The sequence below is a fragment of the Pleuronectes platessa genome, chromosome 1 (genome assembly GCF_947347685.1).
Source record: "Pleuronectes platessa chromosome 1, fPlePla1.1, whole genome shotgun sequence".
Classification (NCBI taxonomy): Eukaryota; Metazoa; Chordata; class Actinopteri; order Pleuronectiformes; family Pleuronectidae; genus Pleuronectes; species Pleuronectes platessa.
Genome location: NC_070626.1, coordinates 31,435,951 through 31,462,952, shown reverse-complemented (window position 1 = coordinate 31,462,952; position 27,002 = coordinate 31,435,951). Strand labels below are relative to the sequence as shown.

General features: G+C 41.1%; 2 protein-coding genes and 2 non-coding genes across 4 annotated transcripts; 2 read left to right on the top strand and 2 right to left on the bottom strand.

Moving 5' to 3' along the window:
- Positions 1 to 297: 297 nt before the first annotated feature.
- Positions 298 to 2,855, bottom strand: stmn4l (stathmin-like 4, like). Its single transcript, XM_053414023.1, has 6 exons — positions 2,786 to 2,855; positions 2,585 to 2,677; positions 1,672 to 1,880; positions 1,234 to 1,398; positions 1,122 to 1,139; positions 298 to 306 (listed from the first exon to the last, which is right to left on the bottom strand). Exons 1-6 carry the CDS (start codon positions 2,796 to 2,798, stop codon positions 298 to 300), a joined length of 507 nt encoding a protein of 168 aa, XP_053269998.1. The 5' UTR covers positions 2,799 to 2,855.
- A 6,863-nt stretch (positions 2,856 to 9,718) lies between these two features.
- On the bottom strand, positions 9,719 to 15,254 carry gpn1 (GPN-loop GTPase 1). The gene is made up of 13 exons (XM_053425960.1): positions 15,068 to 15,254; positions 13,062 to 13,155; positions 12,861 to 12,967; positions 12,669 to 12,706; positions 12,396 to 12,474; positions 12,209 to 12,303; positions 12,078 to 12,123; positions 11,857 to 12,003; positions 11,533 to 11,615; positions 11,229 to 11,268; positions 11,062 to 11,152; positions 10,520 to 10,630; positions 9,719 to 10,118 (listed from the first exon to the last, which is right to left on the bottom strand). The coding sequence occupies exons 1-13, from the start codon at positions 15,230 to 15,232 to the stop codon at positions 10,012 to 10,014; spliced, it is 1,203 nt and encodes a 400-aa protein (XP_053281935.1). The 5' UTR covers positions 15,233 to 15,254; the 3' UTR covers positions 9,719 to 10,011.
- An 8,198-nt stretch (positions 15,255 to 23,452) lies between these two features.
- Positions 23,453 to 23,525, top strand: trnav-uac (transfer RNA valine (anticodon UAC)). The gene has a single exon. It is a non-coding gene; the product is annotated as a tRNA-Val (tRNA).
- A 282-nt stretch (positions 23,526 to 23,807) lies between these two features.
- On the top strand, positions 23,808 to 23,880 carry trnav-uac (transfer RNA valine (anticodon UAC)). The gene has a single exon. It is a non-coding gene; the product is annotated as a tRNA-Val (tRNA).
- Positions 23,881 to 27,002: the final 3,122 nt, after the last annotated feature.

The window sequence follows — 27,002 nt, the reverse complement described above, 5'->3', positions numbered from 1 at the left end:
GCACATGAACACATTGGCACTGTTGGCATGGCAACACGGCACAGTAAAAGTCCTGTGAAGCATCGACTGATGAAGCGTCCTGTCGTTCATCTCATTCAAAGTTTATCTCCTGGTTGCTTAGAGGAAGTCGACCGATCGGACCCGCCCTCGGTCCTCCTCTATGCTTCTTCTTCTCTTATGTTCCCAGGGTCTCTTCCTGTTGACCTCCCAGTCGGAGCAGCGCCAAGGTCAGTCCTCAGCTCATCCGCCCCTAAAATGGCTTCCAAAGAAAGTTCAGCTTGTGTTGTGATCAGGCCGTCAAGACACCTGGAAGAAGAGAAGAGGAAGAAGAGTTAACGAATTGATCCTGTTGGGTTCTGGACTCTCTGTTTCTTTTGTTGGACACTTTTGAATAAGGACTCCTTTTTGGTTTATTGACTTTTACCTACAATTCCTTTTGTTTAAGTTTGTGTTCAGTTGGTTCCCCCTGAGTTCTCCGCTTCCTGTTTTATTTTGAAATGATATTCCTTTTTTTATCGGTAAGTCGATTTCCTGCCTTTGTCCTGTTTCCTGCTCTTGTGATCGTCTGCACATGTTCCTCACGTGTTTCACTCGTGTTCAATCAACCACCTTGTGTATATAAGACTGTGTGCTTCCTTTGTCAGCTATTCGTCTTTTCTTCATCATGTTTCAAGTGGCATCTCTACGTTGTTTTAGTTTAGCTTTGTTGGAGCTAAAAAATTATTGGCAAAAGATTCAAATAATTATTAATTAGCTCACGATTCTGGCTTTTTTTGTCCTAAAACAACGTTTGATTAAGTCTCTGGAATTGTGGCTCAGACATCGTTCACTGTGGCTTCCTGCATCTCAACTGTTGTGTTCTTATGATTACTGTATAATAGATTACACTATGTAAGGGACTACACTAATACTACCCCCAGATCTTACCCCTTGTTCCCTTGTCCCAAACTATTTTGTCTTCTTCCATTGTCCATTTGTTTTAGTGCAAGTCCATTACTGACCTCTAGAGGTGCTGGTAGGTTTATTTGTGAACCAACTGTTTCCAGTCTTTATGCTAAGCTAGGCTAGCCACATTCCCCACCAACCCTCCTCCTCCTCCTCCTCCTCTTCGTCGTCCTCACCTCCACACTGTGCTTGTCCTGAAACACAAACCAAAGCAGCACAAACTCAGTCACAGATTCATGAATGGTCTCAGTGAGCGAGTGAACGTGACAGAAGCTCCTGAGTCCTCACCTCCTCCTGCAGCCGCTCCTGTGAGGCGCTCAGGTGCATCTGCCGCTGCTGCTTGTCGGCCTCGGCCCGATGCTCCTGCCGCTCTTTGGTTAGAGCTTTCTGAGCCACTTCCCGCTCGTGCTCCCTCCTCTCGGCCAGATGTTTGAGCAGCTCCGCCTCCTGACACTAGAGGGAGAAAGAGTTTACAGTGACTTCCTATCCGTTTATTTCTCTACAAAAAGAACTGAATCAGAAGTTTCCAATCACATCAGGCAACAGAGTTTATGCTGATAGAACAGAGAGCTGGCAGCTGGTTGAGTCTGAACAGATGATAACTGTAAAATAACTGGAGATGTTCCTCAGGGATCGACTCTAGTGCCACTACTTTTCTGCCAGTCTATCCATCACACTGAATCTCAACAAGTCAGCATGATATACATTAATATTCCCCTCACACACCTTTCTTCTCTCCTGGGCGGCGTCCAGTTTCTTCTGAATCTCCTCCAGCGATGGTTTCTGGCGAGGAGGCGTGGTCGCCCTGAGCTCGGGGCCACCGTCGAAGGTGGGCGGCTTCAGGATGACCTCGAAGGCCTGGCCGCTCGCCCGCTTGCTCAGCTCGATCACCTCCATGTGCCGGATGTTGCACAGGTTCAAGTCCACCACGCCCGCTGCAGGAAGAACAGGAGAACGTGAAATGAAGACAATTTGTTCTGCAGCAGCAGGTGAACTGAAAGCGATTCCTCCTCTGGAGAACATGAATCCATCCAGTAGTTATGAGCATAATTGTGAAATGTTGTCAGCGTGTTTTCTCGATGATTGAAGACAAAAATAATGAATTTGCAAATGACAATTGTAAATGTGCTGAGAGTTTTATTTATTCAGTGATTGAATCTCCTTTCTGCTTTTTAAAACCAGGGTTGTTTACAGGTATCACAGCTGACTTCATGAATCTGAATCTACTGATCCTATTTGATTCTGTTTTAATTACTTTCACTATATCGCAGTTGAAATATTAATCTTGTTCGTTAATAACTTTTTTTATTGTAACCTTATTAATATTACCATGAATAATCCTTTCCTTTCTGTCACAAACACACAGTCAGATGAACCTTGAGAGGAAGAAGGAGTAAATAATGTTTCCTGCCTCAATGTCCTCAGTTTTAAATTAAGAGTATTTATCAGATTTTAAGCTTCACTAGAAATCCACTTATTATGATTATAGGAAAATAGAAAAATTTGTGATGTTTTGTTTTTAATACTCTGCAGGAAAATGGAGGTTTTTCTTATTCAGATGATTCTAAGTGAAAGACAAATAGTATAGAACAGAACAAAACAGAAGAGAATAGAAGGAATATAATAGAGTAGGACTGACCCTCCTTTTCAACAGTGGCGTCTCTGGGCTGAGGAAGGATGCAGGAGCAGAAGAGAGACACCAGGGGGAGCTCTCGCATCTTCTGTCTGTATGCTGAAACAAGCATAGATACAAACTGCAGGTGACACATTTGATAAAAAACAATCAGCTCGAACAATTCATTCAGGAAATCAATAATCAATGATCAGGGAGTAGTTTTACCTGCTAGAGTCATGGTGCTGCAGTTTCCAGTCAAAGACACTGTGGTGAGGTAGAGTCAGGTCCTGAGGACAGAGACAATCACACGAGTCAAACTCAGGAGAAACTGAATCTGTTCAACCTGCAGGAAACACTGAGATGCTTCAGTTTGAGTGAAGCTTCACAGGCAGAAACGTCTTCATCTCTCTGATCTAATGCATCACTTCATCACTGGATCTATTGGTTCTGTAGCCTCCTGCAGACTCTGTACTTCTGATAGATTATCTGTTCAAATTTAGAGACTGAGAAATGATTTAACATCATTTTAGATCATACAAGAGATTTTGTTTTTGTTTATTTCTTTTGAAGTCAATGATTCAATCACAGAAATCTGAGCTTCTCTTGTGATTGATTCAGCAGAAGCTTCGGATTCAGGTCAAAATCGTCCTCTGAGGTTTGAAGTTCTAGATCAGCAGCAAACAGACATGAAGCTCTGCAGGAGTTTAGATCCAGAACCAAGCTGCAGCTGCACAAACACTGAACCTGAGTCCAGCAGCAGTGAAGGTGAACGGTGTCAGAATCGACATCATCATGAACCTTGAGGTCACACATTAACTAAATGAGCTAAAATATTAAACTGATGTCCTATGAACTCAGAGGTTATGTTAATATCTTCTATTCACATCTTGAATTAAGAGATTGATACCCAGCATTAAATATAAGTTTACATAAAAAATCAAAAATTGCTTCTTATGATGGAAAAACTGAAAAACAGCAAATCCTTATTTTTTTGGGCAAAAAACATAAAAATATCAATCTGTTAAAATCATCAGATTGATGCTTCTCTAACTGAACACTGTGTGTCTATGTGTGTGTGTGTGTGTGTGTGTGTGTTTGTGTTTGAGTGCGCGGGTGCATGAGGACTGAGAGATGATGTCATTGTTGCCAGTAAGCGCAGCAGCTTCTGCAGAGCCAAGCTCCAGAACTAAACTCACAAAAAATACAAAAGAATAAAATAAAAGATGCAACAAAGACAACAAGCTAAGAAAAGATGAAGATGAAGAACAGAAGCTGCAGATGAACAAATGATAGAAGAAGAAAAACAGAAAAACATGTTGATCTGTTCGTCTGTGCTGCTGGAATCTGAGGAAAAGCTGCTGCAGCAAACATGTGCACAACTAAACATCAAATACACATCAACGACACAGCAGATAAACAACAAATAAAGGTAAAAGTGAGTCTGTGTGTGTTTGTGTGTGCGGCTCACTCACCCTGCAGTGATGCTGGTCTCTCTTCTCTCTGTTCACACTGAGGATCTGCAGCTCAGCAGCATCAGCACCAAGGCAGCCTGCTGCATGACATCACCTAGCAGCCATCTGATTGGCCGCCAGGGATACTGGGCTGTGATTGGCCCAACAGGGCTGAGCAGAGGGGGAAGGAGGAGGATGAGGAGGAGGAGGAGGAGGAGGAGAAGGAGGAGGAGGAGAAGGAGGAGGAGGAGGAGGAAGAAGAGGAAGAGGGGGTTCAGAAGGATAATCCTGTTCTTTAGAATCATGATCATTTTACTGAGCACAAACACACAAACACACACACACATAAAGATCATGTTTGCAAAAAGCACAGAAAGCAGGTTGAACATCTGCAAACCAGAATTTTATATTAAAAGATAAACACGTTAAAAATCAATGTGTTAATTTCATCCTGGTGAAGAAACGATATAAATGAATTATATTTTCATAAAGGGAACCAAGTATACAAACAACCACACAGACACAAACAATATATATATATATATATTTATATATATATATATATATATGATTTTTAGTCTTTACTTATTTAGTTTCATATAATTTTAATATCTCCTCACCTCCTGCTCACCGGTGGAACATTCTCCCAATCAGCTGCCAGTGCCTCCACCTGCCCAGTTTCATACTTTTCCTGGTCAGTGTTTCTCGTAACGTTCCTTTACATCGTCTGTAGTTTGATCGTCTGTGATCTTGACCTGTGACTGACCTGCTCTCCTCGTGTGCTGGCTGCTGTTTGCAGGTCACATCTCTGACCGTTCCTCCAGTTCTCAGGGTTTTGCTGCTTTGACACAAACACATGCAAAGAAAAAACATTCACACAGAATTTAAACGTATTTAATATAAGATACAAAAAAGAAACTGGATGAACTGCTTTGATCCAGTTTGATCTGTTTGTCAGTTTGATGTTCCTGAGGAAATGTCAGCACTAAATTTACAGGCTGAGAATGAACAGTTACTCATCCTGACTCCATGTGTGTGTGTGTGTGTGTGTGTGTGTGTGTGTGTGTGTGCGTGTGAACGCCTCCATCTGTTGCACCAGTAGGCAGCTAAACTCATTCTGTCTGTCACTCTTCAGCTTCTTAACAACAGCAGAAATATTATCGAAATGAACACTTTCATCTTGATGCAGTTCTCCAGAGAAAAACGTTTTGTATAACAATCGTTGTGACCATTTATATTAACTTGCTATAGCGCCACCTGTAGATGCAGCGATGTATCATGTCCAAATTATGAAGATGGACGATATGACAGCTCCTGAAAAAGAAGCCAAAGTATTTAACTACAGTTTAGGTCATAAAGCCCACCTCCTCCATGTTAGCAGAGGGTTAATGGAGCAAACTACAATGTCCTGGCTTAGAAGACGGAATCGGCTTCAAGTACGCAACCTCTTGAGAGGGACACTTCCCGGTCAGCTCGCTTTTACTGGCTTTTGAATTTTTCTGACCTGACAATCAAACATGTTTGATTTTTACGTTTCGAGATTTGAAATCGGGACGATTATCCTCAAGTGAGCAGCAGCTTTAAGATGGATTCTGTTATTTCAGGTCGTTCTCATCAGTTTGGTTTTAATTTCAGCCTGAAGATTAAAAAATAATTATCATTATATTAGCTTTATATTTTCAATTTTATTTGTATGTGTTTTTCAACAGAGTAAACGTGACACTGACTACAATCATCAAAACTGCACATGTAACAAAAAAGACAGCAGAGAACTACAGCTCCCATCATGCACCTGAGTAGAACACCCCTCCTCTCATTGAACCAGATGATGTAATGCAGCTGCAGTGTTTGTGTGTGTGTGTGTGTGTGTGTGTGTGTGTGTGTGTGTGAATGTGCGTGTGTGTGTGTGTGTGTTTGATTCTATTTCTGTGAGGACCAAGCTCGGTTTCAGACATGTTGGATGCTGAGCATCTGTAACACACATGGGTCATGTATGCAACGGTAATGGTGTTTGTGTGTATGTGTGTGTGTGTGCGTGTGTGTGTGTGTGTGTGTGTGCGTGTGTGTGTGTGTGTGTGCACGTGGAGGTGAGTGAGATGCTGCAGCAAAGAGGAGCAAGAGAAACCTCCACATACCAACTGATGATGTCACCTGCAGCCAATCAGCTGAGAGCTCTGAGCCACACTGTCTGTGTGTGTGTGTGTGTGTGTGTGTGCGTGTTCAGCATAAACAACATCTCCTGCACAATGTTTTATTTACGTGTTTTGCTTCTGTTTGAGAATGTAAATCAGAATTGAATAAATCAGAATGGATTGGAATGGAATAGAACAGCAGTGTGTTATGAACAGGGGGTTGCAAGGGGCGGGGTTTGTAGCAGAGCACTAACGGGAAGCCATAATCATGACATCATCTCTGGAGTCTCAGCAATGATGTCATTTAGAATGAGGTCAGTGCACCGAGCTCAACACAGTGATGTCATCATAATGTGACAGATAGAGAGACAGAGAGAAAGACATGACTCATGATGTTGATCAGGTCTTGAGGTGTGTTGGTGTTTATTAAATATCTTAAACAAATTTTCTGATCAATAGAATAAGGTCACATTAGGTTGTGCATAATATAATATATGATCTTATTGTGTCTTATATAATTATCTCTGCACATTAACAGACGGACCTTTGAGGCCCATGTGGATGCTGTTTGTAAACAAACGTACTTTTATCAGAAGCTCCGTAGATTTATCGTGGATTTTAACTTACATGAAAATGTTTTATTCTTGTTTTATTGAGTCAGTGCTGATGTTTACTTTTATCTTTTGGTTTGAGTCATTGTCCAGAAGAAATTAAAACTGAATGCAGGGCTTCATTAGAGTGTTTAGTGAGATCCCTGACTGACCCTCCTCATCCTCACAGGAGGAGATCTGTGAAGAAGGTCTTGTCGGAGTCATTCCTGTTCAAAGAGATTCTGTTTCTTCAGATTCACTCGGCCTGAATACAGGATGAATTGATTGAAAAGCTCATTTGTTTCTGGCTTAGACTTTGTGACTTTTATATTGTGTTTATTAACATTGTACATTTTTGATCGTGTGTTTTGTCCTAGTCTGATCGGGATAATAAAGATTTCTTGATGTGAATCATTAATTTATCTCCTCGCTGGTGACCCGAGTCTGCTGTCAGGCAGCTCTGGTGCTCTCTCACTGATTTGTGGTGAAAGATGGACGACGTGTCTCTGCCTCCTGCCGTTGAACAAAAACAAAAGCCATGTGACTTCGATAATGTAATCGAGTGCAACATCGGGATCGTGGAGTGGAGACCTGAATGAACATCAGTGTGATAAGAACCACCTACAAAGACAAGAAATCATCTTTTGAGAAACATTTAATAGTCTGCTTAGATTTTTTTTGTTTGGTCCATGAGCCATCTGCTAACATGGATGAGGTGAGGTATATATACAGCAGCCAGCCACCAGGGGGCGATCCAGGTGAAATGGGGTGGGGGTGTCGGGTCATCCATCGTTATTCAGTCAACAGTCCAGACAAGTTGAGCAGCAGCCACTGAACTTTAATTTAACACTGTTATTGATCCTCTAGTCGAACAGACTACAGCTCAGCTGGTGGAGGAACCATGTGACTCTGTGCCCAGGAGGTACAGCGGGTCAGCCATCAGCCAGAGGTGTGCTGTCTCAATACCCAGCTCTGGTGTGGTTGGGCCTTGCTGCTGATGGCCAGGCCTCCAGAGTTAGAATGATCAGTGATAGAATAGACGAGTATAAGAATATTAGAAGAAGTTTTTATAAGTAAAGACTCTGAGGAATCCCAGATTAACAGATGGTTCATGTGAGACAAAGGTGTGAGTTCAATCCCAACTCATGACCACTGCTGAGGGGCCCCTGAGCAAGACACTCACATTTCAGGAGGAATTTAAAACCAGTGTGTGTGTGTGTCTGTGTTTGTGTGTGTGTGTGTGTGTGTGTGTGTGTGTGTGTGTGTGTGTGTGTGTGTGTGTGTGTTTTATTTGTGTCGGCGAGACGTCGTGACTCTCCGTGTTTCTATTGCTGGTCGTGTCTGGAGCCCACTGCAGAGGAGAGAGGGGGGGGGGGGGGCGAGCGAGCAGAGGAGGAGAGAGAGAGAGACAGAGAAGAGACAGCAGTGTGGGCTGAATGTTAGCGGAGGTGATTCACTGCTGCAGGCGGGGGGAGGAGAGAGAGAGAGAGAGAGAGAGAGAGAGAGAGAGAGATTTTACAGAAATATCCAGAGTTCAGCTCAAAGTGCTTCACAAAAGGATGAAACAATGCATTTGAATAAATTACTATAAAATGCAGTGTGAAAGGTCCTTTATAAAACTGCAAAAATGGCAGAATACTTCAAAAACTACAAGGAGATGAAAACATGAAAAACTGAAGTTGAACGTTTTGATGTGAATGGTTGAAATCGTTGGACGTTTCCAGAAGCTGTTGCTGATTGAACCTCAAAAATTGAACAATAAAACGAGCGTTCACATTGTTTATCAATACTTTTTTCTACCAGCTTTGTTTCTGAGATTTATTTAATCACATTGTTACAGTGCGGATCAGTGAACCTGGTTCCACAAACATCACACAACACGTTGATGACTGAGTGACACATGCTGTCAAACATGTCACATACGTGTCCGCTGTGTTTGGATCTTTGAATAAAAACTTAAACTTTGTGGATCAGCAGAGAAAACGTCCGTTCAGTTGTGTATTTTTGTACAGTTGTAGAATTTACTGCAGATTAAAGTCGGACTCTTTATGTTCCTCAGTAAACATGGAACATAATAAACTATAAAAACTGAATAAAATGGTTTTCACTCTATTTCTCCCTGGTTTTTTAAAACAAGTTCTCATGTTTTTCTCTTCTGTAACTTTCATCGTCTCTTTCTCATGGAACCGTTTAAAGGACACAAACAACAATGTGATGCTTAATAAACACCTGATTCTATGTGGATGTCACTTCTCATGCTCGGTCGAGTTTTGCACATTGAAGGTCTTTTTGTACCAAGATGAACGTTCAAAGTGCGGACAGTTCTCGTCTGCTGGAGATTTCCCTTTGTTACAATTAAACCTGAATAAAAGTTTTCACTGAAGATTTCTTGTTGTTCCAGTATTTAATGAATTTGTTGATTTTCTTTTCATCAGCTTTTTTCCCCACTCACAACAAAGTGACTCAGCCGCTCTTCAGTCAGACCACGCTGCCGGAGTGAGGAGGCGACACAGCAGAGCAGAGCGTTGGCAGACGGTCGGTAGGCGGAAAATCTGTCTCCATTCACAGAGCTCCGACATGAATGGAGACAAAGACACGACCACAGCCTCCATCTGTGTTAGACACTCGGATTCTGTCTGAGCTCTGCACTAATCAGTAACTCACTGATCAGAGCCTCACTGATCAGAAACCGCAGAGAACAAGTCAAACTCCTCCTGATGTTATAGTTTCCTTTCATCCCATTGTCCTCTCCAACTCATGAGTTTATAAGAAGATAATAAAAAATTCTGATAATTGGATTTTCCACTTTTCAAGGAGCCATGATCAGCAAAGTGTTCACAGTGTAGAACGTTCAGTCATAACAAGGATCAGATGTTGATCAGGTTTATTAGAGCTGATATCGACCCTTCAGTCCCGTTACTGATCGTTAGGATTATTGATCAGTGAACTGTTCGTCACTGAATCAAGTCGAGTCTCACACAAGCATCTGAACTAAAAGTTTTATTTGATTCCTTCAGTTCTCTTACAAACATCGACATTGGAGAAAAACAAAAAGATTCTGCTTTGATATAAAAATATAACTTATATAATGAGGAAGGACTGAGGAGCAGCCAATCACAGGGTCAGAGGCCACCTGATCAGACAGGAAGCTCCGCTCAGATAAATTTCGTCCAACATCTGTACATCCACAGTATCTGCTCCAGGTAATAGTCTGTACCACAGCGAGGGAAACCGTTCACTCAAAGCTCAGGTCACATTCATGTTGCAGAGGTCAGAGGTCAGTGTCCGTCTGGTATTGCACCCTTCCTGTTTCGGACCTGAATCACTTCCTTCCTATCCTTCAGGAAGTTTCCGAAAGCATCGCCCTCTTTGCTCTCCTCCGTCACTGAAAAGGAAGATTCAGAGCTGTTCATGTTTTCTGTTTATTCAGGTGAAGCAATGAGGTTTAGTTTATAAAAGTGTACACCGCCCTCTGCAGGAGGGAAGCAGCCACCACAGTGAAACAGATTGAAATGATTTCATGTTTTTCAATTCATGTTGTTTGAGGTTGATTATTACTTCAGACTGTGACAGAACACGCAGATACAAACCTCTGTCTTGACTTTCAGTGTGATTATCACTTAGTCAAGAAATAGAAATAAAAAACTCATTTATTTACAATATAATGCAATTCAAATCTAAATAACATTTCTATGTCGTCGTATTTTTTTTTCATAATGTGAAACATGAATCAGGATATGAATTGAACATGTTTCTGTGTCATTGCATGTGTTTTTTCTCTCTCACCGTTGTGGTCGATATCGTCCGTGTCGCTGTCCTCATCTTCTTCTTCATCGTCATCATCACGGCTACCACGGGTCATGATGAGGTCACTGGGTCCAGCGATGTGCAGGTCCTCTGTGGACAGGAAGTCAACCCGTCAATTAGAGCAAAAGAGTGTTCGACTTGAGACGAGACATTTTTGTTTGTCTGCGTCATGTAGAAAAGTCAGTTTTATTTTTGCAGTCTCCTCTTTCTTTGTATGAAAAATCAAAGAAACTAAATACAGACACTGTGTTTTGGAAGCTCTGGTGTCAGCGCGGTGTTAAACAGCAAAAACAAGATGTTTTATATGATTTTAAATGTTTGAAGTTTTATATAATAATGTCAGAGAAAACAGAAAGATATTATTTTCAAAGCCGAATTTTAATATGAGTTTTCAACTACAAAGAAAATCTTTTCTCGACCAGTTCATTAAATCCAATAAAACAAGTTAAACAAAGTTTCTGTGAAGAATAACATTTTCAGGAACAATAAACCCAGTGTTTCTCTGTGAGCTGCTGCTCTACCTGTAGCAGGTGTCTTGGTGATGTTGACGGCTCCGAGGTCCTTCCTGAGACGCTCCAGCTGCTGCTGCTGCTTCAGACTCTGAGCATCGGCCTGATGGACAGAACATCAGGTCAAACAAGGACAAACAGACGGAAAGAAAAGACAGAAAACACACAAACAAACTCACCAGCTGTTTGCGGAGTCTCTCGTATTCTGGACGATAGTCTCTGAGGAAGAGGAAGAGAAACGAGAGACAAACAGTTGAGACGTGACGTTAGCCTGAAAGGTCTCCAGTCATCAGGCTGCAGAGATAATAATAATTATTACAAATGTTTTATAATTAATTATAGATTTAACTTATAATTTGATGAATTAGCAAGAATTAGCAAAATTGTAAATTACTGTATTATTTAGTAAAAACATTTATTGATAGGTAAAACTTAATTTCTAACAGTGCTGTGATGACTAGGAGAGAGAACCCCCCCACTGACCTGTCATACTCCTTGGCGGCGTCCTCCACCTGAACGAACAGCTCGTCCAATCCCGTTCCTGCCACTGCGGACACGCCCACCACCTGCAGACACAGGGAAAACGCTGTCAGGACGTTCCTGTCATTAACATTGAACCACTGTTAACACAATGATCAGATCCAGTGACCTGATTGGACGTTTTCAAAAAGAAGATGACTTCCTGTTCAGACTAAGTTATTTCCATTTACTTCTTTTTTTTTAAGTCTTCCTGAGTTTGTGTTGTTATAAATAAAGTTACGCGTCTGTAAGTTGATAAAGTTCTGTGGTCTGAGCCGCTGCTCTCACCCTGAGGTTGGTGTAGAACTCGTCCAGCACCAGACTCATGGATCGCGTCAGGTTGCTCACATACGACGTCTCCTGGTTCAGAGCGTCCTGAAAAACCTCAAAGTCCTGCATCCACTCCACCGCAAAGCTGTGGTCGATGATGTCCGTCTGCAAACGACGAGTGGACGAGTCAAGATAAACTCTGCGTCAAAAGTGCAACAGCAGACAGGAAGTGACCTCACCTTGTTCATGGCGACGATGAAGGGCAGCTTGGTCTTGTAGAGAATACTGAAGGAAAGAAACAGCAGATGAGCTTGTGTCCGTTTTAAATTACAACAACATCGAAGCCTCTGTAGTTGGTTCAGTCTGGTACCTGCAGGCGTAGAGCATGTTGGACATGAAGGTGACAGGGCTGACGCTGCGGGACGTGTCCATCACATAGATCACGACACAGGGGAAAGACGACGCCTGTAACACACACACACAAACACAAGGATTTTTAAATGACTGTCACGTGATCAGTAAAGAATAAAAAGCCAACGTGCAGTGTGTAGACCAACCAGAGCCTCTGTGATGATGGTTCCAGACGCCGACCACGTGAAGACTTCAATCTGACCCGGGGTGTCAATCAACACGTACCTGCAGAGGTCGAAGATCATCAGACACAACAATAAACCAGATACAAAACCTATTGGGCATTTACAACCACTAGGTCAAACAGGAAACTGTCACTAGACTAGGATGAGGAGGATGAGGATGTAGAAAATGTCAGAAGCTTCACAGAAACTGCCAGAAAACCGATCTGCACAGATTCGACAGAGACTGTTACTGACCTGTGATCGTGCTGCTTCTTCTCTATGAACTGCATCACCTGCACAACAGAAACACACATGTTTAATCACATGTATAATCTCAGTTCAGTCAGTCGGTTGTTTGTCATGATTTGTCTGAAACTGTAACAGACCTGTATTTTTTAAATGGTTCTAAGTTTTAGTTTAGTTAATCCAGATTGTTTATCTGGTCACCTGATCAAAGCGAGTAGCAAACAGGTTGAGGGACGTCACGATGCCTCCGTTCGGTCCGAGGCCGTACTGCTTCATCACCTCCTTGTAGTTCACAGTGTCCCGGATGTCTGGAGGAGAGAGGACACACACTGAAGGTTACAGCGACCAGGAGGGACTGCTCACTCTCTGTATGTTCTGTCCAGGAAATAGACGGGTCCTCACCAATGTTTGCAGGGAAGGGGACCTCGTGGACGGCAGGGTCCAGGTTGATGACGTATGGAGGAGCTTTCCGAGAGTGAAGGTAAGCTGTCAGCCTCTGGAGAAAAGAAAAGTAACTGAGCGTAAAACAGAGATAACAGTTTTCCAAGCTGAAACCAGTACATCTCCATCACCCCCTGGTGGCTGGCTGCAGTATACGTCATAAAACACTCCTTCTCCATGTTAACAGACGGGACATTGACCAAACCACAAAGCCAAAGTAGACGCAAGACAAATGTTTCAAAGATGGTTTCTGTCATTTCATGTCGTTCTCACCACACTGATGTTTATTCAAGTGTTTATGTTTCTGATAAGTTTGGTTTTAATAAGTTATTTGATAATAAAGACACTTGCTGAGACGTCATGATTGACGGCTGAGACTGACTCATAATTGGTCTGATACCACGACTCCACCCCACGATGGCTGCTGCGTAAACTCTGACTCTAAATAAGGTCATCGTGTGAGATGGCAGCGTTTGGATCCAAGACATTTTAGCTTAACTTCTGGAGGAGGTGGATATATGTTGTCCCTCTTCATTCTCAGTGGACGATCTCAGTAAACTACAGTTTGACTCTGATTTAAGATTTAATAACGAGACAAACAGTATCATCTGCTCGTTACCTGCATCTATGGTGGCCTTCACAGTCAAACCAGAACACAATATGCTGTTTTGAATTCATATTTTATTGTACTATTCAATCCCTTCAGTGGCTATACTAGCCCCATGCACAGACTTTACCACTACATATTCTTATATATTTAGATATATATATAGTTTTCTGCTGTTTTTATATATATATACATTTTATATTTTATTGTACTATCCACTCCAGCAGCACAAGAACAATTTCCTACTGGACACTGACACAATCACATCATTGCATTCCATTCCTGTATCTGTAAATATGTTCTCCGTATGTGATTTATGTGATTTATGTTTGTATGTCAGTGATGTGTTAAGTGTACAAGCTACTGGATGATGTGAATTTCCCACGGGATTAATAAAGTATCCATCTATCTATCTATCTATCTATCTATGTCATCGCGTTTTGACCCTGGGGGCCACCGTATGGGTCAGTCTGGACCCGGACGCGGGAAAAGCTCGGACAGAACCGTCGTTCTGGTTCCGGATCCCTGAGAGACCCGGTAAGTGAAAAACTGAACAACTGCGCGTTTCTTCAAACTGAGGTAAGTGTCGTGACCCGAGTTTTACAGAAGAAGCTCGTCTGTAAAGTTTGAACCTTCAAGTGTCGCAGTTTATAGAGAAATCAGAAATGTCGTCACAGCGGTGAACAGGTGACAACCTGCGGCTAGCTGAGTCATCACCGCTAACCTGTGAACCCACAGGTAGCAAATATATAACTTATAACTAGCATAACTATAACCTACAGCTAACCGATCAACAACCGACAGTCAACGGTAAATAACGAGCACAGTCCGTCATTATCCTGTCGTATCCGGTAAAGTTACAACTTTGTGAAATCGCCAACTACTGCTAACGGATCCATACCAGCTAACCTGTTAAACTGTAGCTAGCATATAAATAACCTGTAGCTACTATATTAATTATATGTAGCCAGTATATTAACAACTTGTAGCCACTATATTAATTACATGTAGCTAGTATATTAATAACGTGTAGCTAGTATATTAATAACCTGTAGCTAGTATATTTATAACCTGTAGCTAGTATATTAATAACATGTAGCTGACAGATGAATAGTCTCCTGCTGACAGATTCATACCAGCTAACCGGTCTACATACAGTTAGCACATTAGCGACCTGCAGCTAACAGAATACAACTGACAGTCTCCGGTAAGATACCGAGCAGGAGAACAGCCGCTTCCTGTCACACGCACCGGGGTCTTTTCAGTTTATAACTTTTTTTTAAACCACCATCTGTCCCGTGTTGTTGTCCCCAGCCTGACTCGTGTCGCTAGCCGCCGTTAGCCTCGCTAGCTAACTGACCTGAACGAAAGTGGTTTTCCCGGACCCCGCCATCCCCAGCACGATCAGACACACGGGTAAGTCCCGCGCAGCAGCCGCCGGTGCTTCGCCGTCTCCTCCCGCCGCGGAACCCCCCTGGTCTCCCGCTAATGTCTCCTCTGGACCGGGACCACACACATCCGCCATGCTGCTGGATGTTGTAGCATCTGCGTGCCGTCAACACACTGGTACTGTCGTAAAACGGGACGCAGTGGGCGGATGAAGAGGAATTCACGTCAGTGAGTACTTACTACTACAAGTATACCATCAAGTTATCAGATAAATAGATAGATTCTAGAATAGAGAAGAATGGAGTTCTTCCTTAGCTTCGTAGCTGGATATGATATTACAGAATTTTATTATTAGATAGATAAATGGATATATACAGTGTGTATATATATAAAGAGAGAGACAGCAAGGACTAGTACTAGAACTGCATTGATCTTGACAGTCATCATCATAGGATCAGACTTGATCCACACGCCAGGGAAATTCAGCTGTTACAGGAGCAGGTAGTGAAACATGAGGTAAACAAGAAAATATAATCATAGAATTAAATAAAAAATGCTGGGTATGTATTAGAAATGTTATAAAGTATAGTGCAGGGGCACAGGTTTATTATATGAACAGGTAGAAAAAACGTTATAATAAATATGAGGACATATTGTGATGTGCAGATGACACAAATGTGCAAAAAGTTATTTTCTGTTAGAAATAGTGCACATCATCATCATCATCATCACTTTGATGCCTTGCCAAAGAGAAAAACTGCAGCCGTCGCATCAGCAAAGGTCAGTATTATTTGTGTTCAGTAATTTGGTATGGCCTTCTAGGATGTTATAAAAAATAATACAAATTTAAAATAAAAAGGTTCCCCTTCCACGGGAGTGACAGACATCATTATACTGAGTTTCACTCTGGAACACTTCAGGTCTTGCTGTGAGAGAGAGTAAATATTGAAAAGCTCTAACTAGAGGCTCTACATTGTAGTAACTAGTTAAAAGTAGGTGTGATTTGCTAAGAGATCTGCAATCAATCAATTAAATTATTTTGTAAATCCGGTCTTGGACTGGGAAAATGTGTTTGTCCTCAATATATAGATAGATGTATAGATGGATAAATAGATAAATGTATAGATGGGTAGATATATAGAAAGATGTTTAGATGTTTAGATAGATAGATGCCTTGTATCAACGGTTCAGGCTGGTGGTGGTGGTTTTAATGGTGTGGGGGATATTTTCTCGGCACACTGATGGCCCCTTAGTACCAATTGAGCATCGTTTAAATGCCACGGCCTACCTGAGTATTGTTGTTGACAATGTCCATCCCTTTATAACCACAGTGTACCCATCTTCTGATGGCTACTTCCAGCAGGATAATGCTGCATGTCACAAAGCTCACATCATCTCAAATTGGTTTCTTCAACATGACAATGAGTTCACTGTACTTCAATGAATGGCCTCCACAGTCACCAGATCTCAATCCAATAGAGCACCTTTGGGATGTGGTGGAACAGGAGATTTGCATCATGGATGTGCAGCCGACAAATCTGCAGCAACTGGGTGGTCCTATCATGTCAATATGGACCAAAATCTTTGAGGAATGTTTCCAACACCTTGTTGAATCTATGCTACGAAGAATTAATGCAGTTCTGAAGGCAAAAGGGGGTCCAACCCGGTACTAGCAAGGTGTACCTAATAAAGTGGCCGGTGAGTGTATATAAATATATATATATAATTATATATATATATATAGAGCTAGTACTAGAACTGTATTAATCCTGACACTCATCATCATAAGATAAGATCAAATTTGATCCACACGCCAGGGAAATTCAGTTGTTGCAGAAGCAGGTAGGTCAGAATGAAGTAGACAAGAAAATATAATCTTAAAATAAAATAAAAAATGCTGCGTATGTAGTAGAAATGTTATAAAGTAAAGTGCAGGGGCACAGGTTGATTATACAAACAAGTAGAACAAACCTTATAATAAATATGAGGACATATTGTGATGTAAAGATGACACAAATATGCAAAAGATTAGTTTCTGTTAAAAATCGTGCAAACCATCATCATCGTCGTCAGCATCATCACTTTGATGCCTTGCCAAAGTGAAAAACTTCAGCCGTCGCCACAGAGAAAGTAAGTAATATATGTGTTCAGTAAGGCCTTGTAGGGATGTTATAAAAACTGAAAAAGAAAAGCAAAAAGGTACCCCTTCCCCGGGAATGACGGACATCATTATGCGGAGTTTCACTCTGGAACATTTCATGTCTTGCTGTCGGAGATAGTAAATATTGAAAAGCTCTAACTAGAGGCTCTACATTGTAGTAACTAGTTGAAAGTAGGTGTGATTTGCTAAGAGATCTGAAATCAATAAATTTATATATTTTGTAAATCCATTGTGTCCCAGAGTCTTTGACTGGGAAAATGTGTTTGTCCTCAATATATAGATAGATAGATAGATAGATGCATTTATATATGTATAGATAGATAGATGGATAGATAAATACAGTAGATATATAGATAGAGAGATGCATTTATATATGTATAGATAAATAGATAGCTATATAGATAGATAGATATATAAATAGATAGATGCCTTGTATCAACGGTTCAGGCTGGCGATGGTGGTGTAATGGTGTGGGGGATATTTTCTTGGCACACTGACAGCCCCTTAGTACCAATTGAGCATCGTTTAAATGCCACGGCCTACTTGAGTATTGTTGCTTACCATGTCCATCCCTTTATGACCACAGTGTACCCATCTTCTGATGGCTACTTCCAGCAGGATAATGCACCATGTCACAAAACTCACATCATCTCAAACTGGTTTCTTCAACATGACAATGAGTTCACTGTACTGCAATGACCTCCACAGTCACCAGATCTCATTCCAGTAGAGCATCTTAGGGATGTGGTGGAACGGAAGATTCACAGCATGGATGTGCAGCCGACAAATCTGCAGCAACTGCCTGATGCTATCATGTCAATATGGACCAAAATCTTTGAGGAATGTTTCCAACACCTTGTTGAATCTATGCTACGAAGAATTAATGCAGTTCTGAAGGCAGAAGGGGGTCCAACCCGGGTACTAGCAAGGTGTACCTAATAAAGTGGACGGTGAGTGTATATATATATATATACTAGCTATATAGAGCTAGTTCTAGAACTGTATTCATCTTGACCGTCATCATCATAAGATAAGATAAAACTTGATACACATGCCAGGGAAATTCAGTTGTTACAGTAGGTCAGAATGAAGTAGACAAGAAAATATAATCTTAAAATTAAATGAAAAATTCTGCGTATGTAGTAGAAATGCTATAAAGTAAAGTGCAGGGGCACAGGTTGATTATACGAACATGTAGAAAAAAACGTTATAATAAATATGAGAACATATTGTGATGTGCAGATCACACAAATTTGGAAAAGGTAATTTTCTGTTAGAAATAAGGCAAATCATCATCATCATCCTTGATGCCTTGCCAAAGAGAACAATTTCAGCCGTCACATCAGAGAAGGTTATTTGTGTTCAGTAATTTGGTATGGCCTTCTAGGGATGTTATACAAACTGTAAAAGAAAGTAAAAAGGTTCCTCTTCCCCGGGACTGACGGACATGATTATGCTGAGTTTCACTCTGAAACATTTCAGGTCTTGCTATGATAGTAAATATTGAAAAGCTCTAACTAGAGGCTCTACATTTTAGTAACTAGTTAAAAGTAGGTGTGATTTGCTCAGAGATCTAACATCAATAAACTAATTTCTTATTTAAATCCATTTTGTCCCAGAGTCTTTGACTGGGAAAATGTGTTTGTCCTCAATATATAGATAGATAGATTTATACAGTATATGTATATATATATGTAGATAGATGTATAGATAGATGGATAGATAGCCCTCTAAGGATTTCACTAAAACTAAACAGTTATGCTGAGTTTTGCTTCTGAACATTTCAGATCTTGCTGTGACTGATAGTAACTTTTGAAACGCTCAAAATTTTTTATGAAACAATTATTTACACCTTTAATTACTACTTCCTTTAACGTTCATCTTCTGTGACCCACAAAACAATTATTAAATACCTAATGAGAAAGATATACAAATAGAAACTTCATCATCACAGCATTTACTGTTTTATTTGAGATATAAGAATATGACTTAATTAATAATAACATTAACGTCCTGAGTGTGTTATCTGTGATGTTGTTATTTCATGGACCCAAGAAGCCACCAGGTGGTGCTACAACACCAGGAAGTAGAGCACAGCTTTCACTCCTCACACCCTAACAGCACTTAAGACTATTTTGATTATTCAAATTCAAATTAATTTACAATATTAATAAAATCACTGTGAGGTTCAATATGAACATATCAAATGAAAATTCTTTATTGCTGCAAGTGACATGGGCCCTAAAAGGAAGCTGCAATCATACTCTTCAACAAGATCTGTGGCTCAAATATAGTCTCACTTCATAGAGTGAAGACGAGATGACGTGATCGAAAAGAAATGTGTTTTAAATTCTTCGAACTCTGTGATGAAGTCACAGAGAAGAAAAGAGATATGTTCAGAAACGAGGAGGCGTGACCGTCAGACTCCAAAGTTCATTGGATGGTTTCATGCTACGCTTTCATGAAAAGTACAATATGTAGCTTCGGCCACAAGAGGTCCCTCAATCAAAACAACTAAAAACCTATAACATCGTGAAGCAGCTTGGGAACTTGTTATCACCACCAAATCTTCCTGAGGCAACTGGGGCCAACCACATTCACAGAAGAGGTCATATATTTAAGTTCTATTCACGATGTGTAACAAACGGCAAAGAATAATCGTGATCATTTCCAAGTAACCAATACAGACGGTGGAAGGAAGAAACCGTCGACTGGGTAACTGGCTGACCGTGTTTCTTTCCTTCGTCATACGTCTTTTCAGCAGAGCTGCGTAAAATCATGGGTCATCGTGGTACAGTAAGTCAGTACTTTAGTCAGCAAAACATATATCGGGTCTAATTGTATTAAGACATTTTAATGAAGAATTTTGACATATAATATCGTTATAAATGTTCAGAGCTACTCATTGTGTCACTGGGGATGTTTCCACATGGGAGCACGTTGACTGCTTACTGATTCGTGAACTCTTCAATTGAAGTGCAGACGAGACTTTTTACACGCATGAATTTTAAGACTAAATTGAGGCCACATGCTTCTGCATCCCAGTGGTAGGTGGGCTTCACAGCTACTGGGCCCCTGATGAACCAGGCAGTGTGAGCCTGTTTGACTGAGCTCAGGGCAACGAAACACTAAGCGTACAACAACAATCTGAGAAGAACATCAGGAGAGGAAATGAAGAATGACCCTGTACTACAGTTTACCCTTCAGACAGTTGGCGCCTCGTTTACGTGAACATTTGTCAGTCGTAGTCTTTCTTTATGTCGAGGCACAGGAAGTTAGCATTATCATTATTAATCTCACCAACAAAGATCTGATTGTCATCATTTTAAAAATTAACACAACATTGGACCTTTTAAATCAGATGTCGCGAACCTGTCTGAAAATTCACCAGAGGGTGATCATGTCAAATATAACATAGTTCTAGTAGGAAAACTACATCTTCACATGACTGTGAACATTAAAACGCAGCAGAGTTAAATGACATTAAGCAACAGTCAAGTTTCCTCAGCCTCCTTTCTCACATGCGTCCGTGTTCAACTCTCTTCCGACACAGAGGAGTTTTCAGAAAATGCAAATTTATGCACCACGTCTTATTAAAATGCATCCGGCTAAAAAGGAAAGAAAATATTCAGTGAGTGCTAATGTGCAACATTATAATTTAAAACTTCCCTTTGTAGTTTGTGTTTCATCAGGGCTGAGTGTGATGAAATGATTGTGACACTCTATTAGTGATGCATGTGAAGATGATAAGAGGATGGTGTGCAGATGGTTCCGTCTCGTTACAGGAACGTCAGAGCAGCTTTTCATCTGAATCTCACTGAGTTTAACACCAGCTCCGGCCTGTGGAGGTTCAACAACAAAACCCTAGAACAAGTCACCGTCCTTCACGTCTCCACCTTACAACAAACCTTTAATATCATATAACATTTTTATATCATCCTTCCTGTGCTGGATTCATATTACTCACACAAATGATTCACAGGAAACACTTCCTTCAACCTAACTGTTCATGATTTAATCATATGAATGCCTCAGACTACTGACTCAGATTATCTTTATATATCTGTAAAGTATTTCCTCTGAAGCTAGAATGTGACTCAGTAGAGTTCAAACCTGCAACACGAACGAATTCAATCACACACATATATCAGCCCTCTTCTTAATATGTAAGATTTTTTTATTCCCTATGAAAGCAATGAAAACTTCCCCTCTCACAATATTAAGGAACGTGATTTGAAATTCCTGGATCCGCTCCCTGATTCAGCGAGTTCTTTCTTGACCAACATAAATGTAAATTCCACCTTCACTGTTTTTCTTGATGTCTCCAATGTTCCTCAACATAACTCTGGATTCTCTTTGAAAATCTGTAGGACAGTTTAATGTGTCGTTCATCAGCTTTAATCACTTCTGAGAAACTGCATTTCTTCTGAGTGGCTCTGGATACAACAGTGCCTGGTATCACAGGCGTCATCATATCAAAGGCACTTTTTCCGATGAATGTATTCACATTTAAATATTCAGTCGAGTGGTTTCACAGAGCAGGACACCGTCTCCAGACTCAATAATTCATGCTTACAGAGGAGCCTTGAATTATTGAACTGAGCTGCTAATCTGACGATGACTCACGCTCTGTTATTGTGAGAGGACGAAGCTGTAGCGGCTTCAGTTTCCTCTGATCACTGCTCTTCTATCAGCTCAGTTTTTATTTATCACAGCAGATGATCAGAGCAGGAAACCGGCTCGGATGTAAGAGACGGATGAACCGTGTTGTATTTAATGAGCTGAGCCTCATCAGGATGATCATGAAGTTGTACAAAAACAAATCTCATCTTTTATCTTTTTAAGTCTGAAGTATGTAAAACACAGAGAGTGAGCAGCAGAACAGTGTCTCCACCAGCAGGAAAGGACATGGGATGAAAATGCAATGATGCCAAAAACTAAAAGCATCTTAACACCATCTTCTCGAAATTTGGTTCATATGTAACTCAACTGTTTCTATAACCAATGTTGACTAGCTCAAACACAATTTGTCCAATCAGAGATAATCATTTACAGAGGAAGACTTCTTCACATGTTTATAGACTGTACCTAAAGATAGACGACGTTGAAGCCAACATATCTTGGATGCGAACGCTGCCATCCTGCGCTTCTGACGTAATTTGGGTTCAATGGAGCCATGGTATCGAGGTCCTTCCGATTCACATGCTCGACCAAAAAGGAGTTGGTCTCAGCTGGTTTTAACACTTGAAATTATCAGTGTGAAAGAAACACCTTTGCTTGTTTTTTGTTTGGTCCATGTCCCATCTGCTAACATGGAGGAGGCAGGGGCGTAGTGAGCCTTGTTGGAAATGTGTAGTTTTTAAAGATCGACTTCTTCAGTTGAAAGTTGTTAGTAATGAAGATCGATTGCACGAGCGACGCCAGTGAATCCAATACGACTGAACATTTGATTTGCTGAAGAAACAGAAAATATGTTTCTGTGTTTTTATGAAACCGAAACCAAATCTTAAAAGACGCATCCGTCAATAATTTATCATTAATAATCAAATTATTTGCATTGATAAATCCAGTTTTACATTTTATTTTGACAATGAGGAGTTTAAAAGGAAAAGTATCGAAGTATAAGTATAGTATAAAAGTATTAGAAGTATAAAAGTTACTGGATCATGTTTTCAACATAACTCTGGACTTCAGCCTGAGACCTGATCTCCACTCGACCCAGCTGAACCCAGAGCAAGTGAATGATGCTACAAAGTCAAAATCATCTCAGCCTGATTCACCTGTCTGAAACCGCTGATGATGATGATGATGAAGATGAAGAACTCAGTGAACTGAGCAGAGCGACAACTGATAAAACCTTCTGTTTTTATTATGGGATGTGGGTTCCAGCTGTCGTAACCTGAGGGGAGGAGCCTTTTGTTGTTGTCAGGAGAGAGGAGGCGAAAGTAGGAAGCTCACGAATTACACTCAGTCTGCAATTTCATAACAGCTTAATTTCCTGTGTGGTGTCTTGTGTCCCTGCTGTGAACCTGCAGAGATAATGCAAATGTTTGTTGCACCTCTGAAGTGATGATCAGGAGCTAAGACTCTTCTGATTCACACAGAGAGGGTCACACGGTCAGGAAGCTGTAGACAAGGACAAGGACTACTGCTGGAGACAAAAGTCACCTACTGTCAATGACAATAACAAGCAGTGGTTTCATGGTGTAGTGGTGATCACGTCTGCTTTACATGCAGAAGGTCCTGGGTTCAATCCCCAGTGGAACCAATTCTATGGCTGAAATAAGTAACAAATAAGACTGACTATAACCTGAATGTGAAAGTCCTTCTCACTCCTGTTTTATAAAATTTAACAATCAACACCCAGACACATAGGAGGAAACAATGTGGCTAATATACATATTCAGACATTCACTCCCAGATAGATTCAAACCAACCACCTTGCTGAGAGACGTCAGTGCTGCTCGGCAACAGAACAAACTATCCAAATGTTCTGAATAAATTGTACAAACAAGCTCCTGCAACTTGATGAACATTGAAATGGTACAGTGGTTTCATGGTGTAGTGGTTATCATGTCTGCTTTACACGCAGAAGGTCCTGAGTTCAAGCCTCAGTGGAACCACATGTTTCACTTATTGTTCAGAAGAACATCCTGAATACAGAGATCGTGTGTGTCTTCATACTTAATCGAGCATTCCGAGTATACGACAGTGATCACTATATTTGCGTTTTTAGGCACATTACTGTAAACTTTGTTTAAAACTGATACAGAGCCAGAATACATCATTTTATTCAGAAAATGTGTCTATGGATGTATCCTTCCATCTACTACAATGAATGCTCTACAAATAGATGCAGAGCTGTAGATCCTCCTAATGACAAATTTCTACATAGAACCTGAAGAAAATGCATGAACTCATTGAGAACCCCCCTAGAATCTTATGACAGCTGTGCGAGGTCCAAGCAGGAACAAAAAACATTATTCTTTTTGCACCGTAAACCAGAGATCCATCCGACACTTTTAAACACAGGCTGACCTCCTCAAAATAATCTAGAACCTCAAAGTTCTACAGAGTCCCTGAAGAATCTGGAACCTTCCAAACCTAAATAAAACTTTAAAGAACCAGAGTAATCTCCTCAAAAAGCTGTTGCATACAAAATGTCTGAAAACTGACTGCAGAACCTCTTAAGGAACAAAATCTCAGAACCTTCCGACACTAGACCCCCTAAAGTTCTGTTGGATTATCCCAAACAACCAAAAATCACAAGTAACACACTCTCCTAATTGTTTGTTGCAGGACATTTTTCAGGACATTTTTTTTTAATGAAAACAAACAAACAGCCATCATCAGGAGTGACTCGGGGTTCGCTATCTTGCACAAGGGCATGGCAGGGTGGACAAGCAGGGGATCAAACCACCGACCTTCTGGTTAATGGACGACACTACATCTTACCCCATAAATGCAAATATTCAAGCAAATTCTGAATTTGGAAGCTTCTGATTTTCTTCCTCTTGTCATTATTAAGAATATGAATAGATGTAATTCTGCAGGAGACAGTTTCCCATCAGGCTAAACACAAATGTCCAAAAACCCTTCACACTGTGTGAAGCTTAATCCATGTGTGATGCTGAAGAAAGGAAAACTTCCTTCGCTGTTAAGATTTGATTCATGCATGAAAAACAACAGAGTTTACAATGCAAAGTGTCTCTGCTGAGATCTGAGAGCAGTTTAGAAGGAGCAGCAGAGTGGAGCAGGTGGGCGGTTTCTTTACCCCGCGGTGACTTTAAAATGAGAGTAACGTGTGTGTTCCTGAGGCTTTTCACTGCAGGCGAGAGACGACTGCCAAACGCCTCAGCTCCAAATAATCATCATATCCAGCTCTTTTATTTCATCTGAGCTAATTAAAGTGATGAAATCTGGAGCAATATCCTCCCGTTCAAATGTTCCAGGCATTGTGAAGCTTTTGGCAAAAAGGAAATTGGTGATGAAAAGGTGGAGAGGGAGGCGGAAACACTGCAGCTCGGGTCCAAGCTAAATTAAAACCAATCATTAATGATGACTTTGATTAGATGGCATAATAGACTTATTTTGTTTTATACTTTACAATAATCACGTCATAAAGTCGACTTGTGTGAATCTGATGTACCATCTCTCAGAGAGAATCGGAATCGAGGAGCTTTCGAATTAGGACAGTCTAGCTCTGCCGCTGTGACGTCGATAAATACGGCCTCCGAAGGTGGTGTGGCCCCTGAACTGAGAAACATCGTGACTGAACAGGCTCAGACAGACACAATATTTACATACAACATATGTTTATCTCTATCTAGTTATTCCGGAAATCGGAGAGCCGTTCATCTTAGTGTAGCTGTGGCAGTTTAACGGTGGTTTACTCACTTGTTATTAACAGATTTTTGTGAACGTCTCCTTGTGCAGCAGCAAGTCTTTATTTGCTGCAGATCAATTACTGAAGGTCACTTACAGAAAGAAAAACTCTAACCAGCATCCCCACAGACAAACAGCTTCTGAACAGGCAGGTTTATAACAGACAATGAACTTTAGTCCTTATTTGGTCTTTTTGTATAGTTGACTTACGAAACAGCTCCAAGATCAAATTTGACTTCTTTTAAATCACTTCTTAAAACCCATTTTTATAGACTTGCTTTCGTGAGAGGTCGAGTTTTCAACTGTGTTTTTATTTTACTTGTTCATTTCCTTTTATTGTCATATGACTGTTTTTATGTGTTCAAGTCTTCATGTGACACAGCTTTATATTTCATCATTTAAGTTAAACATGACCTTGTAACATTGAATCCTGCTGATGGTTATTTCTCTTATATTTACTTTTCAGGCTTTGCTGTCAAAGCACTTTGTAAACTCTGCTTTTAAAACGTGCTGTTTAAATAATGTTTAATATTATAATATCATTATTTTACTGAAAAAATGTACGGCATTGAGAGTTATTCAAATTTTTCTCTATTCACTATTATTATTATAGATTATTTAATAAATGTGTGCGATCATATGTAAACATGAATCTAAACTGCAGGGATGAAGTTCAGTTTCATTCCCTTGAACTCAAGTTCATGTCTGATTCCAGCTGTGAACTTGTCTCTCTCTCAGATGTGTGTTGGTTCACTTGGATCCACAGCAGCTGCTCGGGTCCGACCCCTCCACAGCGCCGCCCCTCACTGTCAGCCCGGCGTCTTCCCCTCTAATGGCGCCGGCAGCAGCCTCTTGACAGCCGCCTGTCAGACGCGCTCCTCCCGCTGCTCCAACACACCGCTCCGCCTGCTCCCGGTTCCCTTCGTCGGTTCTACTTCTGCTGCTTTAACATCCACGGACCTCAGAGCGGGATTTGATCGAGGTGCAGTGTTATTTTCTCGGTGCATGAATGGAGTCGCCCCCGCAGGATTCAGGGAGCGAGCCGGGCAGGAGCGGCTCTGAGCCGGGCACAGCGATAATAGAGACGCCGCTGAGTGTGGAGGCTGAGCGGGGCAGAGAGCAGCAGGCGCCGGGCAGGAGAGTGTGCAGCTCGGGCTCCAGCAAAGGTAGGAGCGGTGGTTGGTGGTTTTATTAGCGGTGATGATGTGACTGTGTCGGGCTGCAGCTGGAAGTCACCCGGTTTGTTGGAGCGCGCTGTGCCACGATGCGTCCTCGCACTGGTTTTACGCGCAGGACTCCGGGTGAAACCTGAACGCAGCAGTTAGTGAAGTGACCTGAACTCCGGTGTTGTTGAAGCCGC